This window comes from Gadus macrocephalus, chromosome 21 (assembly GCF_031168955.1).
Source record: "Gadus macrocephalus chromosome 21, ASM3116895v1".
NCBI classification, from domain to species: domain Eukaryota; kingdom Metazoa; phylum Chordata; class Actinopteri; order Gadiformes; family Gadidae; genus Gadus; species Gadus macrocephalus.
Window position 1 is genome coordinate 2944590 of NC_082402.1, and position 20436 is coordinate 2965025.

The 20436-nt window shown below is 39.4% G+C and overlaps 1 protein-coding gene across 1 annotated transcript; it reads right to left on the bottom strand.

The window, feature by feature from the left end:
• Nucleotides 1–1830: 1830 nt before the first annotated feature.
• armt1 (acidic residue methyltransferase 1) lies at nucleotides 1831–8637 on the bottom strand. Its single transcript, XM_060041838.1, has 5 exons — nucleotides 8269–8637; nucleotides 7393–7498; nucleotides 6441–6682; nucleotides 5362–5527; nucleotides 1831–3430 (listed from the first exon to the last, which is right to left on the bottom strand). Exons 1-5 carry the CDS (start codon nucleotides 8328–8330, stop codon nucleotides 2660–2662), a joined length of 1347 nt encoding a protein of 448 aa, XP_059897821.1. The 5' UTR covers nucleotides 8331–8637; the 3' UTR covers nucleotides 1831–2659.
• Between the last annotated feature and the right edge of the window lie 11799 nt (nucleotides 8638–20436).

The window sequence follows — 20436 nt, forward strand, 5'->3', positions numbered from 1 at the left end:
ACTGCAACATAAGGCTGTCTGTTTGAATGTGTCTACGGTCCCCACATCTACACAATGCTGTCTGTTTTAATGTGTCTACGGTCCCCACATCTACACAATGCTGTCTGTTTTAATGTGTCCACTGTCCCACTGCAACATACTCCTGTCTGTTTTAATGTGTCTACGGTCCCCACATCTACACAATGCTGTCTGTTTTAATGTGTCCACTGTCCCACTGCAACATACTCCTGTCTGTTTTAATGTGTCTACCCAACCGACCTCAACATAATGATGTCTGTTTTAATGTGTCCACCCATCCCCAGCTCTCCGTAATGCTGTCTGCTTTTAATGGGGTGCTGGTCCAATGCCGGGCCACCCCACCTGACATCTACCAGCTTAGTCACTGGCCACCCCCCTCCTAACACGTTCTAACCCAATTATAGTTAATTTTACATTGTGGGCATTTAGCAGACGCTTTTATCCAAAGCGACTTACAGTAAGTACTTTTGTCAGGTGAAAGAGAAACAACAATATATGGCTGTCCTGTCGGTACTGAAAGGATGTTCATAGAAACAAGTGACAAGCACTGACAATTGCAATTTATACCCATTCCCTGTATACAACAAAGATAGCTAGGATAAGCTGCTACAAGACGCTAATTGTACTTATTGGTCTCTTTGGATAAAAGGTTCTGCTAAATGCCCTAAATGTAAATGTAAGGACTGAGCAAATACATTGGACTTGACTCTGTGAAGTTCTCTTGAAGAGGGTAGCGGTTTTATGGTCAGTCAATCATTACATCCTCAAAGATAACCCCCCGGATTAAGTCGAGGGCTAACAAATCACATTCTAACAATTAAGGGTCTTTGTTATATTTTTTGTTGTGTTAAACTTGTGACTAGTTTTTCTAATTGCTGCAGTGTGCTCCAGGTTTTCAGATTAAACTAGTCTTGATGTTTCTTAGTATTACTTCATTAAGAATGTCAATGGTTTTAATTGTATGCAGGGAAGGTTTTATTCATTTACTATTTTACTTTTGTCATTTGGATTTTATTGACTCATTTTACATTTTAAGACGTCTTTAACATCGTTCTGTTAAAGTGTGCTTCCTCCATGGCCCGCATTTCTCCAGGTGCATTGGCTTTGAAGGAATCTCTCCCGTCCTTGAAGGCTTGGGAACAGAAGTCAGGGTCAGGTTCGGACCTTTTTCAGACATTATCTTTGTGACTTTTATAATTGTTCCAGAAAGAAAAAAACGCTGAACCTATCTATTGTTGTCATCCGCGTAAGCTTATGACTTTGACATCGCAATCTTCATCATAACGAGGGAAAATACGCACGTCGTAATTCCCAGATGTGTATAATGACATGAGCATGGGTAAACCTGGTGAAAACAGGTGCTTGCCAAGCTGCCAACGACCTCTCAAGTAGGGTAAATTGCCCCGTCGGCAGGAGATTTTTTTTACGCGCTCTCATCTTGTTGCATCGTCTCTCTCAGTAAACAACCCAATTTGAGGACATGTCAGGTCAAGTAAAAAAATAAGAATAAAATACTGATGACTGGAAAAAACGTATTTCTTTCCCGCAGGCTAAAATGAAAATTGCGAGAACATTGAGCAAATTGTGTGTCAAGGAAGGCTCTTTCCTGAGGTATAACTCTTGAATTCAGTTGTCGTGATGGATGATTATTAAAGCCTTTCATAGTTCAATGTGCATTCTTCTTCAGAGGGAAGCCAGACTTAAGTTTTTTTTACAATTGACTGGAAAAAGACCAGTTGATGCGTACATTACAAACTAAAACCGCTGAGTCAAACAAACGAGCAAAGTACTTAATGATTACGAATGCAGGGATGGTATCGAGATATTTATTTGTATCCTTGAGATGATTTTTTAATCAGTTATCGCTGCCGTTGTGCCATTCTGCACCAGTAGGGGTCCTCATTTGACCTATTGAAAGCACACAGTCCAACAATAAGCACAACATGGAACAATACTGTAATGATTGGAACGAAATAAATAAGAGATAATAGACCACAATGCATACATGGTCCATAATCTCATGAATATGATTCACTCACAAATATGAGTGAATCATTATTTATTTTATCAAAAACTGTAAACTGTTTTTTAAACTATATTTGATCAACATTGTTTAGTACGCCACTTTTAAATGGGATTAATATTACCTTACTTTCTGCAGCACCACATATTATCAGTTCAGATACGACATTTTCTTTTTTTTGTATTTATTCAACTTCATGCATCGGCTCTGACATTGTCATACATCGTCTTAGAAAAATAAGGTTTACCGTTGCACCCATTGGTTTTACGCTCTGAGATTTAAGATATGAGCCGCCCTGATTTAAAGAAACTTCTGCACAGCCAGTAACCCATTTTTTCAAACAGTGAAAAGTGCACATTTAGTAAGTTAATCATAATAAAAGAAAAAAAAAAAAATTATTGGTAAACAAGATGACAGATCCCCCCCCCCCCCCCCCCCTTAAATGGTGGCTCTTATTTCCAAGCACGGCGCAAATGGCCAGGATATCATCTCCAAACATCTGTGTCTGCTCCACCCCTAGCCAATCCAATGGCTCGGACCCCACCCCGACCCCCGCTTGATCCTCGCTCCCCCCCAACCCCCTCCGAGTCAACGCCTCCCCCTGGAGGCCCGGCGGTCTCACGGTCCCCGGCGGGGGGGGCTGTGGAACTGGACCACGGCGTACTGGCCGCAGGTCATCCAGTCCGGCTGGCGCTGGCTGAGCTGCTCCGCCTGGCCGGGCTGCAGCCCCACCTGGACGTTGGCCTTCAGCGTCCGCAGGCTGCACAGCGGCGCCGGCGCGAAGCCCCGCAGCGCCGCGGCGAACGCCGCCGTCGGCGCCCACTCCCGGTCGCCCGTCAGCTTCCTGTAGTTCAGGTCCCCCTTGAACAGGACCAGGGCGGCGCCCTGCAGGCCCGCGTGCAGGTCCGGCGCGTCCGCCGCCATGTCGCAGAAGGGGTGGGGCTGCGTCCAGAACGGGTGGTCCAGATAGGTCCACACGCCCTCCCGCACGTAGCGCTGCCATTGGACGCCGCTCGCGGACATGAACCTGTGGTTGGACGCCGCGGTCTGCCGGACGGTCCAGGCGAAGTCCTGCGCCGTCACGTCCGACACGAACCAGGGCATGGACTTGCCGTGGAAGCGGACGGTGCGGGCGAGCCCCGAGGCCACCAGGAAGTCGGCCAGGACCAGGTCCGTGGTCAGCTCGAAGCCCGCGTTGTCCAGGACGATGTCCACGCGGCCCGCGCCTCCCCGGTCCCGCGCCGAGACCAGCGCCGACCAGACGGAGCGGGTGTCGTCCACCAGGATGAAGGGGCGGAGCTCGGCTAGCGAGTCGATGGGACTGGTCCTCTGGGAGTTGTCCTGGCCGGCCGAGATGGACAGGTCGCACTTGTTGCCCCACAAGGAGACCTGGGAAGTGGTCAACAAGCAGACGGATCCTAAGCTGGATATATGGGGGCCTGAAGGCTCGGGATGAACGATTCATCGGATTCTAACCGACATCGCGATGTAATAGAACGCGGTTTGCCAATCGCAAACGCTGCATGCTTTTTTTGTGATTTGTCACCGTTACTGACTGGAGATCAGTAAGATGTGATAGTAACAATTAGGGATGGGCATTTGAAGAAATTTTCTTGATCGAGCATCGCTAGAGTTATCGATCAATTATCGATTAATCATTAACTTTTTTCTATGTTTTTTTTCTAATGTTTTTATCAATGAAATCTTTATTCCAACAATAATGTATGGGCCAAAATTAATACAATACAGTTAACTTGAAGACCTACAACTGTTTAACAGTTTTAAAATAATAAATGTATACAGGCATTATAGGTTATAGGCCTAGGCTATGCGGCGCTCGTAAAGTCCGAACAATGCGCCTACAGGCGCTCTTAAAGGTTTGGAAACGATTCAACAAGACTAAATCTGTAGCCTATTCCAATTACAATAAGTAGCGAACTTATCGGACAACAATAATCAAACAAAGGCAGTAGGCTAAAAGTGGGCATTAAACTGTATAACTGTTATGAAAAAAGGGGGGGGGGGAAGGCCGACATATAATGCCTGCAGCCGGCGCGCGGAAAAGGCTCGCAACAAAAAGATGAACCACCCATTTACAAACAATTGCATGAACTAGTCTATCTAAAAGCAATACCTTATTGAACATATATAAGGCTGGACTTGTTGCTAAAATATCACCGTTTTGGCAAAATGTAACGACTCCAAGAGGCACCAAGCGGAGCGAGAGTCAACACATTAAGAAAGAAAAGAGCGACTCACATACGGTGGTGACTGTCCCTACTGTCCATAGCATACAGTAACTCCAGCCTACATATTTTTGTTTAGGAATATAAGCATGTTAACATGCTCGGGGGTCAGACGCGAACGCAGCCTTGTAACTGTCAGTCCAGCAGCAGAAAACACCCGCTCTGACGGGACCGAAGTTGCGGGGATGCAGAGGTATTGTCGCGCTAACTTTGACAGCCTGGGGAACCTTCTTCCATTCACTTTCCACCAGTCGGCAGGGTTATATTCAATTAAATGCTTCAAGACTCACAGTATGCAACACAACGTCCTTTTGATCGATAACAATATAAATTGATCGACGCATTTCTTAACGATCAATTATCGAGCATCGATTAATTATGCCCATCCCTAGTAACAATTCATGCATCAACTCATCCCAACACATAGGCCTGGCATATAGGAAAGAGCAGTTTATATGTTGACTGCTTCCAATGTTGTGTTGGTCATGATTTATTGATTGTTCAGTGAATAATTATAACATATACCATTAAACCACAGAGTGATGAGCTATTCCAATGTGATAGGGAATAGTGTTTATTGATTAAAAGGGTATTGTATGTATTTCGAGACCCATGCCAGCTTATTCACATAAAAAGCTACAACCTATGCGTGTTCATCTCAGAATTTGGATGGGCTGACTTTGTCGTGATTTTGTCTTTGTCAAAATCCCAACAGTGGGTTTTGAGTGAGTTCAGGGGTCCTGTGGGAAGGGGGGGCGCGGGGACTCGAGGGTAATTCTATGCATTTGTGTTTATAGGCATACATTCTTTATGCCCTTTTGAGATCAGAAGAAACAAGAATAAACCCATATGTTGCCATCTTATTCCAAACAGACTCTGCGCTCGTGCGCCAGCTTGCTGTCGACCACGACAATAGCGGCTATAATTGGCGCACGCAAAACTTGGCTTCTGGGCGTACGCACATTTTTAGTAACGATCCCACGCACAGTTTTATAAATGAGACCCCAGGGCTGTTTGGGACGCGAGTTTGGGGACGCGAGAAAATCGTTGTTAAACGGTTCTCTCAGTGCTTACCTGGAGCAGTCGGTCAAAGTGCTCCAACAGCTGGTCTTCAGGGAGCCCTGCCACGGTCTTGCGGAGGCCTTCCAGGTGCGTGCACAGAGCCACGACGGCCCGCTGGGACTCAAAGTAGCTCTGAGTCTTGGCCTCTTGGAACGCATCAAACCCGCTGATAGGCGGACTGCAGGAGCATCGGACACAAGTCAGGGTTAGAACCCACGCCAAGCAGTTACCGAAGAACCCATGAGAACACAATGCATTCGATCCACCGCTAGACACAGTGGGAGACTTTGGCCTGTCAATGAAAACGCAACTTGTATGCATTTATGATCATTAATCCATCAACGCTTATAATTATATAATTACAAGTAATAATGCATGATAGTATGCAATGCACCATTCATGACTAGCATTGAGGCAGACCGCAACGAAGATTGTACACACTACTCCACCGCTAAATATTTGTGCTTCTGCATGAGAATCAGATCAGCACGTATACAACCTTTCTCCGGTATAAGGCCCATCATTAAATAAGTAGTACATAACGTTCTGTGTATTTTCCAACGAACAGGACACTAGTGGATATACCACTTCATAATAGATGCATAACTGAAGCCACTGTGTTCATTATGATCGTTATTTCCAGAACCAATACATAAACAATAATCCAGATCCACCAGATATAAACCGTATTGAACCATTTCACCCCTGATCGTTGCGGACAGGAAAGGGATCATGTGGCATATGGCTTACACTTAGAAACAGGACTTAGCATTGTGTAGCTTCTTATCCTAGCTATGGAGAATGGGCTAACCTCGCGATTGTTAGCTGCTTAGCACTTTGTTCTATGAACATCCATACTGTACCGACAGCGATATGGTGTTTTTTCTCTTTCTTCCAACAGATGAACTGATTGTAAGTGGCTCTGGATAAAGCGTCCGCTAAATGTTAAAGGTGACATACATACCACCAGGTGCGAGTGTGATTAGAAGTTGTTTTGGCAGATTTTCCAAAACGGCTTGTAACGGCTAATCGCACTCACACCTGGTGGTATAATAGGTCACCTTAAACATAACTAATGTGGGGCTCCTCACTTCAGCCAGAGGGCCTCCTGTATCCGGCGGTACATGTAGCATTCAACGTAGAGCCACGGGGACCGGAACCAGCTGACGGGGTCCTGTTCCCCCTGCAGCTCCTCGTGGCGCTGCAGGTAGCGGTTCCAGCCGTCCGCGTCCTCCAGCTCGTCCACCAGGGGCAGCACCGGCTTGTCTGTCTGCAGCTCGTTCCTCAGCTTGGACAGCAGGCCGATGGCCGCCTTCTCTGCCCGGAGCCCCTCCTAGGGCGTGAGCATCAGCCGCTAGATTAACATCTCTAGACAAACACTTACAATAAGGCTACCTTCATTAACCATTCGTACTTTTTGGTCAAAGGTTGTATCAGCGATTGTAGGCCGAAAAACATAAATGATCGCATTCATCTGATCTTTCCTCACGATCCGCTAGCTGTGAAAGCGCGTCTCACTATGCAGCCAATGCTCCGAGATCGTACACAAAAAACAATGGTACTACCAGCCACTCAAAACCAAAATCAATTAGTATTCCAACCAATCACCGACCAGGGGTGGGTGCGGTTATGATTGTTTTTGCTGGATGCACAAAACACGGAAGGAAGGGGTGAGCTGGCTCTGTTTGTTTGGGATCTCGCGTCACATACAGATGCGATCTCACCCATCATCGCTGATACAACCTCTAATGCAGTTATAAGCATTACTTTATCTAATGGTCTAGTAATAATTTACGAATGTTGTAAACTAAGGTAGTTGTGTTAATGTTAACAGTGGAATTCATTATTTAATATGGTTAACCCTTAGCTTTCACCCATCTCTAACCCTAACACTTACCCCAACCCATACCTTATGCAAATGCTATACAATGCTGATTACCGCATTGAATAATGTTAATGAATGGTTAAATATTGTACCCTTATTGTAAGGTGTCACCAGCATGTTAATAAGAACCACTGGAGGATTTGGAGAGTTATCCCTACCTCGCCATACTGCTCAAAGAACTTGTCTTTGTTGCGATGGATGGAGTCGACGGCCTTGGTCAGGATGGTGGGCAGTCTGTCTCTTATGGTCAGATAAGCAAACGACCTGGAGGAAGACGCAGGGGTGTTAGTGACAGGTGACATTACAGCGAGCCAATGGAGACCAGGATATGAAGGATAGATTTAGTTCAACCTGGCCAGTTCATTGTTAACTTGATAATATAATAGCGGTGGGTGGCTGATAAAGTAGCCATATATATATATATGGACGCCGCAATGAAGGCTCCGACAGTAGCCTTCCGACAGTGTGAAACGTCAACGACGCCGCCATATTGGAGAGGCCAAGGCCTTTAACAAATTTAAGTAATAGGGAAAGCTGCGGTTTTTCTGGAATAAACACGATAACATTGACATTTCTCAAACGATTTCAGTAAGTCACAGTCAAGTTACATTCATATTTAACAGTATATACATTGTATATATCATGTTTTCTTCATTTAAATGTTTTTAATCCACGTAGATCATCAACCCTTGAATATAAAGAACTCAATGGAATTGGTTGAGGAATGTAAAAGTTATATTCCATTTTATCCAGAAAAACCGCAGCTCCCTCGTTTAAACGCATTTGTATCACGGAAGGTTTTGCCCTCTCCAATATGGCGGCAACGTTGCCGTACGCTCCAAGGGCCAGTGCGCCGTCTGCGTTTACAAGTCTATGGTATCAGCCACTTGCTTAGGATAGCAGCTAGCATTGTTTTGCTAATGCTACGCAGTTGTGGCCATGGTCCTCCTTAACCAAACCCTTTATTTTTGAAGACGCAAATTCGTTAAACGAAACACGTCCACACGGAATGAGCCCGGAATGTGTGCACCTACCCCTCCACCTTGGCGGACAGGGACGGAGGAACCCTCGGCGTCTCCAACTCGGCTTCAGTCATCTTGCGCAGACGTTCTTCAAACCACACGCAACTTTATGTGTAACTCTTTTAAAACAATGCCTCGGTTTTCTGGTGCAAGCAACTCGTCAGATTTAACTACAATTCAATTCTCAGATATATATATATCACGTATAAAATGATGGTTGCGTCATAATAAACGCGTACGTGTACTCTTATCCGTCGGTATTTGGTATTTAGTACATTTCACTTCCTATTTCCTCGTGAATTCAAGCTCCAGATTTGCTTTACAATGGCGCCATCTAGCGGCAGAGACTGAAATGCAAATTATTTAAATTGCCTCCGTTTAGTAGAGCGACATATTGTCATAGTGTGGCCATCGGTACTCGTAGCAGCTTACCACCTATCAAATACTAAATAGTAAAATAGTAAAAGTTTTGGCAAAACCAATATCATCCCACTGCAGACACAAATGGGCGTTCTCGTGTGGTGGGAGTTCCCGTTTACGCAGACTGGAACGCCCCCTTCTTATTCTTCGTCGCCTTTCTCGCTGAACTGTATTACAATTCCAAAGTGTACTACTCCGAAACCATGTAATGTATGTACCAGTGTTGATCAGCAGTGAAATAGTCTGCTATAAGACGTTGACGTCGCTTAGCAACCGAAGACGCTGGGGTTGACAAGTTACCGGACTGCTACCCTTGCAAGTGAACGGTGCATTCCACGGCATTGAGAAGACCAGTGTAATAAAGGCCTATAAAATGTCTGTTTATGGCATCGATTTCTCCTCAGATTAGGCCAATAAAGCAATGATAACAAAAACAAAAAAAACACAAACGCTCGATCAGAGGCCCCCTCTCCCTCGGGTCAATCAAAACCCTCATTGTTTAACATGAATTGGCTAAACAAATTACCACTGTACCATATTTAAACACAATTCAAAATGTGCAGAGAATTATTTCCATTGGTCATTTTGGGGATGGCCACTACCTATTTACCTACTTTTCATTCAGATTCATAGCCTACATCCTGACTTGCAGGGCCTGGACAAGCTTACACTGCAGACCTACCCCATTGCCATTCCACCAGCCATTGCTATTTGACCCATTGTTGTTACTGTTGTTTTTCACACACTGTCGTTTTAATCAAATGAAACATGAGGGGTAACACTGTCTTTTTAATCAGATGAAACATAAGGGGTAACATTGTCATTTTTTATCGGTAGTCATGAAAAAAACATAAGGGGTAACACTGTCGTTTTTATCAAATGAAACATGAGGGGTGACACTGTCATTTTTCTTTGGTCGTCATGAAAAAAACCATAAGGGGTAACACTGTTGTTTTTGATTGGTCATCATGAAAAAAAACACAAGGGGTAACACTGTTGTTTTTTATTGGTCGTCATGAAGAAAAACATAAGGGGTAACACTGTTGTCTTTGTCAAATAAAACATAAGGGGTAACACTGTCGTTTTTCATCAGTCGTCATGAAAAAACCATAAGGGGTAACACCGTCGTTTTTTATTGGTCGTCATAAAAAAAAACATAAGGGAAATAATAGAAAAACACATAGATGTTAATGTCATGCATATCCTCTTTATTGATGATTGATCATTGTGTATTGTCGTCGCCTCAGTGGTGCAATGGAGTGTACTCTGCCTGACCCACTGGAGGCCGCGGCTCAAATTCTGTGGAAAACACAATATCTTTAATTTGAAACGTAATGCTATCATGTCTATTGCACGGTCATATATAACCACAGACATATTTAAATTATAAATCCCATTGGGAAGTGGAGAGAGCTGTGAGCTAACCCCCTGTAGACCGGGGTTCAAGTCCGGTTGATGTCCTCTGTTGGAAGAGTTTTATCTCTATTTCATGCAAATTATAAAGTCAAGTATAACCATTGTGTTGACTTTATTCGGTGTCTTGATGGTGCATTGATAAGTTCGGAGGTTAATACTCCAAACAGCTCAGGTTCGGATCCCTGCAAAAATGTCGACAGGGGTACTGCTGTCATTTTTTATCGGTCGTCATGAAAAAAAAGATAGATAAAAAAAAATAAAAAATTGTCCATGTCAAATAAAACATAAGGGGTAACACTGTCGTTTTTATCAAATGAAACGTAAAGGGTAACACTGTCTTTTTTCTATCTGTCGTCATGAAAAAATCCATAAGGGGTAACACTGTCGAAATGTATCGAATAAAACATAGGGGGTAACACTGTCGTTTTTATCAAATGAAACATGAGGGGTGACACTGTTGTTTTTTATTGGTCGTCATGAAAAAAAACATAAGGGGTATCACTGTCGTTTTTTATCGGTCGTCATGAAAAAAAACATAAGGGGTAACACTGTCTTTTTTTATCGGTCGTCATGAAAAAAAACATAAAGGGTAACACTGTTGTTTTTTATTGGTCGTCATGAAAAAAAACATAAGGGGTAACACTGTCGTTTTTATCAAATGAAACGTAAAGGGTAACACTGTCTTTTTTCTATCTGTCGTCATGAAAAAATACATAAGGGGTAACACTGTCGAAATGTATCGAATAAAACATAGGGGGTAACACTGTCGTTTTTATCAAATGAAACATGAGGGGTGACACTGTCGTTTTTCTTTGGTCGTCATGAAAAAAAACATAAAGGGTAACACTGTTGTTTTTTATTGGTCGTCATGAAAAAAAACATAAGGGGTAACGCTGTTGTTTTTTATTGGTCGTCATGAAAAAAAACACAGGGGGTAACACTGTTGTTTTATATCGGTCGTCATGAAAAAAACATAAGGGGTAACACTGTCGTTTTTTATCGGTCGTCATGAAAAAAAACATAAGGGGTAACACTGTTGTTTTTCATCAGTCATCATTGGAAAAAAACATAAGGGGTAACACTGTCGTTTTTTTTTGGTCGTCATGAAAAAAAACATAAGGGGTAACACTGTATTTTTTTATTGGTCGTCATGAAAAAAAACATAAGGGGTAACACTGTCGTTTTTTATTGGTCGTCATGAAAAAAAACAGAAGAGGTAACACTGTTGTTTTTTATTGGTCGTCATGAAAAAAAACATACAGGGTTACACTGTCGTTTTTTTTTGGTCGTCATGAAAAAAAACATAAGGGGTAACACTGTATTTTTTTATTGGTCGTCATGAAAAAAAACATAAGGGGTAACACTGTTGTCTTTGTAAAATTAAATATAAGGGGTAACACTGTCGTTTTTTATTGGTCGTCATGAAAAAAAACAGAAGAGGTAACACTGTCGTTTTTTATTGGTCGTCATGAAAAAAAACATAAGGGGTAACACTGTATTTTTTTATTGGTCGTCATGAAAAAAAACATAAAGGGTAACACCGTCGTTTTTTATTGGTCGTCATGAAAAAAAACAGAAGAGGTAACACTGTTGTTTTTTATTGGTCGTCATGAAAAAAAACATACAGGGTTACACTGTCGTTTTTTTTTGGTCGTCATGAAAAAAACCATAAGGGGTAACACTGTCGTTTTTTATTGGTCGTCATGAAAAAAAACATAAAGGGTAACACCGTCGTTTTTTATTGGTCGTCATGAAAAAAAACATAAGGGGTAACACTGTTGTTTTTTATTGGTCGTCATGAAAAAAAACATAAGGGGTAACAATGTCGTTTTTTATTGGTCGTCATGAAAATAAACATAAGGGGTAACACTGTTTTTTTTCGTTGGTCATCATGAAAAAAAAACATAAAGGGTAACACTGTGGTTTTTTATTGGTCGTCATGAAAAAAACCATAAGGGGTAACAGTGTTGTTTTTTATTGGTTGTCATGAAAAAACCCATAAAGGGTAACACTGTCGTTTTTTATTGGTCGTCATGAAAAAAAACATAAGGGGTAACACTGTCGTTTTTTATTGGTCATCATGAAAAAAAACATAAGGGGTAACACTGTTGTCTTTGTCAAATAAAATATAAGAGGTAACACTGTAATTTTTTATTGGTATCTTTAATTTTAAACGTAATGCCATCATGTTTATTGCACTGTCATATATAACCTCAGACATATCTAATTCACTAATCTCAGTGGGAATTGGAGAGAGCTGGGAGCTAACCCCCTGGAGACCGGGGTTCAAGTGCGGTTGATGTCATCTGATGGAAGACTCTTATTTCTATTTCATGCGAATTATAAAGACAAGTGTAACCATTGTGTTGACTTTATTCAGTGTCTTGATGGTGCATTGATAAGTTCGGAGGCTAACATTCTAAACAGTTCAGGTTCCGATCCCTGCAAAAACGGCGAAGGGGTAACACTGTATTTTTTTATGGGTCGTCATGAAAAAAAACATAAGGGGTAACACTGTTGTTTTTTATTGGTCGTCATGAAAAAAAACATAAGGGGTAACACTGTCGTTTTTTAGTGGTCGTCATGAAAAAAAACATAAGGGGTAACAATGTCGTATTTTATTGGTCGTCATGAAAAAAAACATAAACGGTAACACTGTCGTTTTTTATTGGTAGTCATGAAAAAAAACATAAAGGGTAACACTGTTGTTTTTTATTGGTCGTCATGAAAAAAAAAAAAAGGGGTAACACTGTTGTTTTTTATTGGTCGTCATGAAAAAAAACATAAAGGGTATCGATGTTGTTTTTTATTGGTCGTTATGAAAAAAACCATAAGGGGTAACACTGTTGTTTTTTATTGGTCGTCATGAAAAAAACCATAAGGGGTAACACCTGTTGTTTTTTATTGGTCGTCATGAAAAAACCCATAAACGGTAACACTGTCGTTTTTTATTGGTCGTCATGAAAAAAAACATAAGGGGTAACACTGTCGTTTTTTATTGGACGTCATGAAAAAAAACATAAGGGGTAACACTCTTGTCTTTGTCAAATAAAATATAAGAGGTAACACTATCGTTTTTTATTGGTATCTTTAATTTTAAACGTAATGCCATCATGTTTATTGCACTGTCATATATAACCTCAGACATACCTATTTCACAAATCTCAGTGGGAAGTGGAGAGAGCTGGGAGCTAACCCCCTGGAGACCGGGGATCAAGTCCGGTTGATGTCATCTGATGGAACACTCTTATTTCTATTTCACGCAAATTATAAAGACAAGTGTAACCATTTTGTTGACTGTATTCAGTGTCTTGATGGTGCATTGATAAGTTCGGAGGCTAACATTCTAAACAGTTCAGGTTCGGATCCCTGCAAAAACGTCGAAGGGGTAACACTGTCGTTTTTTATTGGTCGTCATGAAAAAAAACATAAGGGGTAACAATGTCGTTTTTTATAGGTCGTCATGAAAAAAAACATAAGGGGTAACACTGTTGTTTTTTATTGGTCGTCATGAAAAAAAACATAAGGGGTAACACTGTCGTTTTTTATTGGTCCTCATGAAAAAAAACATAAAGGGTAACACTGTCGTTTTTTATTGGTCGTCATGAAAAAAGACATAAGGGGTAACACTGTTGTCTTTGTCAAATAAAATATAAATGGTAAAACTGTTGTTTTTTATTGGTATCTTTAATTTTAAACGTAATGCCATCATGTTTATTGCACTGTCATATATAACCTCAGACATAACTATTTCACAAATTTCACAAATTGGTCGTCATGAAAAAAAACATAAGGGGTAACACTGTCGTTTTTTATTGGTCGTCATGAAAAAAAACATAAAGGGTAACACTGTCGTTTTTTATTGGTCGTCATGAAAAAAAACATAAGGGGTAACACTGTCGTTTTTTATTGGTCGTCATGAAAAAAAACATAAGGGGTAACGCTGTTGTTTTTGTCAAATTAAATATAAGGGGTAACACTGTCGTGTTTTATTGGTCGTCATGAAAAAAAACATAAGGGGTAACAATGTTGTTTTTTATTGGTCGTCATGTAAAAAAACATAAGGGGTAACACTGTCGTTTTTTATTGGTCATAAGGGGTAACACTGTTGTCTTTGTCAAATTAAATATAAGGGGTAACACTGTCGTGTTTTATTGGTCGTCATGAAAAAAAACATAAGGGGTAACAATGTTGTTTTTTATTGGTCGTCATGTAAAAAAACATAAGGGGTAACACTGTCGTTTTTTATTGGTCATAAGGGGTAACACTGTTGTCTTTGTCAAATAAAATATAAGGGGTAACACTGTCGTTTTTTATTGGTCGTCATGAAAAAAAACATAAGGGGTAACACTGTCGTTTTTTATTGGTCGTCATGAAAAAAAACATAAGGGGTAACACTGTCGTTTTTTATTGGTCATAAGGGGTAACGCTGTTGTCTTTGTCAAATAAAATATAAGGGGTAACACGGTCGTTTTTTATTGGTCGTCATGAAAAAAAACATAAGGGGTAACACTGTCGTTTTTTATTGGTCGTCATAAAAAAAACATAAAGGGTAACACTGTCGTTTTTTATTGGTCGCCATGAAAAAAAACATAAGGGGTAACACTGTCGTTTTTTATTGGTCATAAGGGGTAACACTGTTGTCTATGTCAAATAAAATATAAGGGGTAACACGGTCGTTTTTTATTGGTCGTCATGAAAAAAAACATAAGGGGTAACACTGTCGTTTTTTATTGGTCGTCATGAAAAAAAACATAAGGGGTAACACTGTCGTTTTTTATTGGACGTCATGAAAAAAAACATAAAGGGTAACACTGTCGTTTTTTATTGGTCGCCATGAAAAAAAACATAAGGGGTAACACTGTCGTTTTTTATTGGTCATAAGGGGTAACACTGTTGTCTATGTCAAATAAAATATAAGGGGTAACAGGGTCGTTTTTTATTGGTCGTCATGAAAAAAAACATAAGGGGTAACACTGTCGTTTTTTATTGGTCGTCATGAAAAAAAACATAAGGGGTAACACTGTCGTTTTTTATTGGACGTCATGAAAAAAAACATAAGGGGTAACACTGTTGTCTTTGTCAAATAAAATATAAGAGGTAACACTGTCGTTTTTTATTGGTATCTTTAATTTTAAACGTAATGCCATCATGTTTATTGCACTGTCATATATAACCTCAGACATGCCTATTTCACATATCTCAGTGGGAAGTGGAGAGAGCTGGGAGCTAACCCCCTGGAGACCGGGGTTCAAGTCCGGTTGATGTCATCTGATGGAAGACTCTTATTTTTATTTCATGCGAATTATAAAGACAAGTGTAACCATTGTGTTGACTTTATTCAGTGTCTTGATGGTGCATTGATAAGTTCGGAGGCTAACATTCTAAACAGTTCAGGTTCCGATCCCTGCAAAAACGGCGAAGGGGTAACACTGTATTTTTTTATTGGTCGTCATGAAAAAAAACATAAGGGGTAACACTGTTGTTTTTTATTGGTCGTCATGAAAAAAAACATAAGGGGTAACAATGTCGTTTTTTATTGGTCGTCATGAAAAAAAACATAAAGGGTAACACTGTCGTTTATTATTGGTAGTCATGAAAAAAAACATAAAGGGTAACACTGTTGTTTTTTATTGGTCGTCATGAAAAAAAACATAAGGGGTAACACTGTTGTTTTTTATTGGTCGTCATGAAAAAAAACATGAAGGGTAACGATGTCGTTTTTTATTGGTCGTTATGAAAAAAACCATAAGGGGTAACACTGTTGTTTTTTATTGGTCGTCATGAAAAAAAACATAAACGGTAACACTGTCGTTTTTTATTGGTCGTCATGAAAAAAAACATAAGGGGTAACACTGTCGTTTTTTATTGGACGTCATGAAAAAAAACATAAGGGGTAACACTGTTGTCTTTGTCAAATAAAATATAAGAGGTAACACTGTCGTTTTTTATTGGTATCTTTAATTTTAAACGTAATGCCATCATGTTTATTGCACCGTCATATATAACCTCAGACATACCTATTTCACAAATCTCAGTGGGAAGTGGAGAGAGCTGGGAGCTAACCCCCTGGAGACCGGGGTTCAAGTCTGGTTGATGTCATCTGATGGAAGACTCTTATTTCTATTTCATGCGAATTATAAAGACAAGTGTAACCATTGTGTTGCGTTTATTCTGTGTCTTGATGGTGCATTGATAAGTTCGGAGGCTAACATTCTAAACAGTTCAGGTTCGGATCCCTGCAAAAACGTCGAAGGGGTAACACTGTTTTTTTTTTATTGGTCGTCATGAAAAAAAACATAAGGGGTAACACTGTCGTTTTTTATTGGTCGTCATGAAAAAAAACATAAGGGGTAACACTGTCGTTTTTTATTGGTCGTCATGAAAAAAAACATAAGGGGTAACACTGTCGTTTTTTTATTGGTCGTCATGAAAAAAAACATAAGGGGTAACACTGTTGTTTTTTATTGGTCGTCATGAAAAAAAACATCAGGGGTAACACTGTCGTTTTTTATTGGTCGTCATGAAAAAAAACATAAGGGGTAACACTGTTGTTTTTTATTGGTCGTCATGAAAAAAAACATAAGGGGTAACGCTGTCGTTTTTTATTGGTCGTCATGAAAAAAAACATAAGGGGTAACACTGTCGTTTTTTATTGGTCGTCATGAAAAAAAACATAAAGGGTAACACTGTCGTTTTTTATTGGTCGTCATGAAAAAAAACATAAGGGGTAACGCTGTTGTTTTTGTCAAATTAAATATAAGGGGTAACACTGTCGTGTTTTATTGGTCGTCATGAAAAAAAACATAAGGGGTAACAATGTTGTTTCTTATTGGTCGTCATGTAAAAAAACATAAGGGGTAACACTGTCGTTTTTTATTGGTCATAAGGGGTAACACTGTTGTCTTTGTCAAATAAAATATAAGGGGTAACACTGTCGTTTTTTATTGGTCGTCATGAAAAAAAACATAAGGGGTAACACTGTCGTTTTTTATTGGTCGTCATGAAAAAAAACATAAAGGGTAACAATGTCGTTTTTTATTGGTAGTCATGAAAAAAAACATAAAGGGTAACACTGTTGTTTTTTATTGGTCGTCATGAAAAAAAACATAAGGGGTAACACTGTTGTTTTTTATTGGTCGTCATGAAAAAAAACATAAAGGCTAACGATGTCGTTTTTTATTGGTCGTTATGAAAAAAACCATAAGGGGTAACACTGTTGTTTTTTATTGGTCGTCATGAAAAAAACCATAAGGGGTAACACTGTTGTTTTTTATTGGTCGTCATGAAAAAACCCATAAACGGTAACACTGTCGTTTTTTATTGGTCGTCATGAAAAAAAACATAAGGGGTAACACTGTCGTTTTTTATTGGACGTCATGAAAAAAAACATAAGGGGTAACACTGTTGTCTTTGTCAAATAAAATATAAGAGGTAACACTGTCGTTTTTTATTGGTATCTTTAATTTTAAACGTAATGCCATCATGTTTATTGCATTGTCATATATAACCTCAGACATATCTAATTCACTAATCTCAGTGGGAATTGGAGAGAGCTGGGAGCTAACCCCCTGGAGACCGGGGTTCAAGTGCGGTTGATGTCATCTGATGGAAGACTCTTATTTCTATTTCATGCGAATTATAAAGACAAGTGTAACCATTGTGTTGACTTTATTCAGTGTCTTGATGGTGCATTGATAAGTTCGGAGGCTAACATTCTAAACAGTTCAGGTTCCGATCCCTGCAAAAACGGCGAAGGGGTAACACTGTATTTTTTTATGGGTCGTCATGAAAAAAAACATAAGGGGTAACACTGTTGTTTTTTATTGGTCGTCATGAAAAAAAACATAAGGGGTAACACTGTCGTTTTTTAGTGGTCGTCATGAAAAAAAACATAAGGGGTAACAATGTCGTATTTTATTGGTCGTCATGAAAAAAAACATAAACGGTAACACTGTCGTTTTTTATTGGTAGTCATGAAAAAAAACATAAAGGGTAACACTGTTGTTTTTTATTGGTCGTCATGAAAAAAAAAAAAAGGGGTAACACTGTTGTTTTTTATTGGTCGTCATGAAAAAAAACATAAAGGGTATCGATGTTGTTTTTTATTGGTCGTTATGAAAAAAACCATAAGGGGTAACACTGTTGTTTTTTATTGGTCGTCATGAAAAAAACCATAAGGGGTAACACCTGTTGTTTTTTATTGGTCGTCATGAAAAAACCCATAAACGGTAACACTGTCGTTTTTTATTGATCGTCATGAAAAAAAACATAAGGGGTAACACTGTCGTTTTTTATTGGACGTCATGAAAAAAAACATAAGGGGTAACACTCTTGTCTTTGTCAAATAAAATATAAGAGGTAACACTATCGTTTTTTATTGGTATCTTTAATTTTAAACGTAATGCCATCATGTTTATTGCACTGTCATATATAACCTCAGACATACCTATTTCACAAATCTCAGTGGGAAGTGGAGAGAGCTGGGAGCTAACCCCCTGGAGACCGGGGATCAAGTCCGGTTGATGTCATCTGATGGAACACTCTTATTTCTATTTCACGCAAATTATAAAGACAAGTGTAACCATTTTGTTGACTGTATTCAGTGTCTTGATGGTGCATTGATAAGTTCGGAGGCTAACATTCTAAACAGTTCAGGTTCGGATCCCTGCAAAAACGTCGAAGGGGTAACACTGTCGTTTTTTATTGGTCGTCATGAAAAAAAACATAAGGGGTAACAATGTCGTTTTTTATAGGTCGTCATGAAAAAAAACATAAGGGGTAACACTGTTGTTTTTTATTGGTCGTCATGAAAAAAAACATAAGGGGTAACACTGTCGTTTTTTATTGGTCCTCATGAAAAAAAACATAAAGGGTAACACTGTCGTTTTTTATTGGTCGTCATGAAAAAAGACATAAGGGGTAACACTGTTGTCTTTGTCAAATAAAATATAAATGGTAAAACTGTTGTTTTTTATTGGTATCTTTAATTTTAAACGTAATGCCATCATGTTTATTGCACTGTCATATATAACCTCAGACATAACTATTTCACAAATTTCACAAATTGGTCGTCATGAAAAAAAACATAAGGGGTAACACTGTCGTTTTTTATTGGTCGTCATGAAAAAAAACATAAAGGGTAACACTGTCGTTTTTTATTGGTCGTCATGAAAAAAAACATAAGGGGTAACACTGTCGTTTTTTATTGGTCGTCATGAAAAAAAACATAAGGGGTAACGCTGTTGTTTTTGTCAAATTAAATATAAGGGGTAACACTGTCGTGTTTTATTGGTCGTCATGAAAAAAAACATAAGGGGTAACAATGTTGTTTTTTATTGGTCGTCATGTAAAAAAACATAAGGGGTAACACTGTCGTTTTTTATTGGTCATAAGGGGTAACACTGTTGTCTTTGTCAAATTAAATATAAGGGGTAACACTGTCGTGTTTTATTGGTCGTCATGAAAAAAAACATAAGGGGTAACAATGTTGTTTTTTATTGGTCGTCATGTAAAAAAACATAAGGGGTAACACTGTCGTTTTTTATTGGTCATAAGGGGTAACACTGTTGTCTTTGTCAAATAAAATATAAGGGGTAACACTGTCGTTTTTTATTGGTCGTCATGAAAAAAAACATAAGGGGTAACACTGTCGTTTTTTATTGGTCGTCATGAAAAAAAACATAAGGGGTAACACTGTCGTTTTTTATTGGTCATAAGGGGTAACGCTGTTGTCTTTGTCAAATAAAATATAAGGGGTAACACGGTCGTTTTTTATTGGTCGTCATGAAAAAAAACATAAGGGGTAACACTGTCGTTTTTTATTGGTCGTCATAAAAAAAACATAAAGGGTAACACTGTCGTTTTTTATTGGTCGCCATGAAAAAAAACATAAGGGGTAACACTGTCGTTTTTTATTGGTCATAAGGGGTAACACTGTTGTCTATGTCAAATAAAATATAAGGGGTAACACGGTCGTTTTTTATTGGTCGTCATGAAAAAAAACATAAGGGGTAACACTGTCGTTTTTTATTGGTCGTCATGAAAAAAAACATAAGGGGTAACACTGTCGTTTTTTATTGGACGTCATGAAAAAAAACATAAAGGGTAACACTGTCGTTTTTTATTGGTCGCCATGAAAAAAAACATAAGGGGTAACACTGTCGTTTTTTATTGGTCATAAGGGGTAACACTGTTGTCTATGTCAAATAAAATATAAGGGGTAACAGGGTCGTTTTTTATTGGTCGTCATGAAAAAAAACATAAGGGGTAACACTGTCGTTTTTTATTGGTCGTCATGAAAAAAAACATAAGGGGTAACACTGTCGTTTTTTATTGGACGTC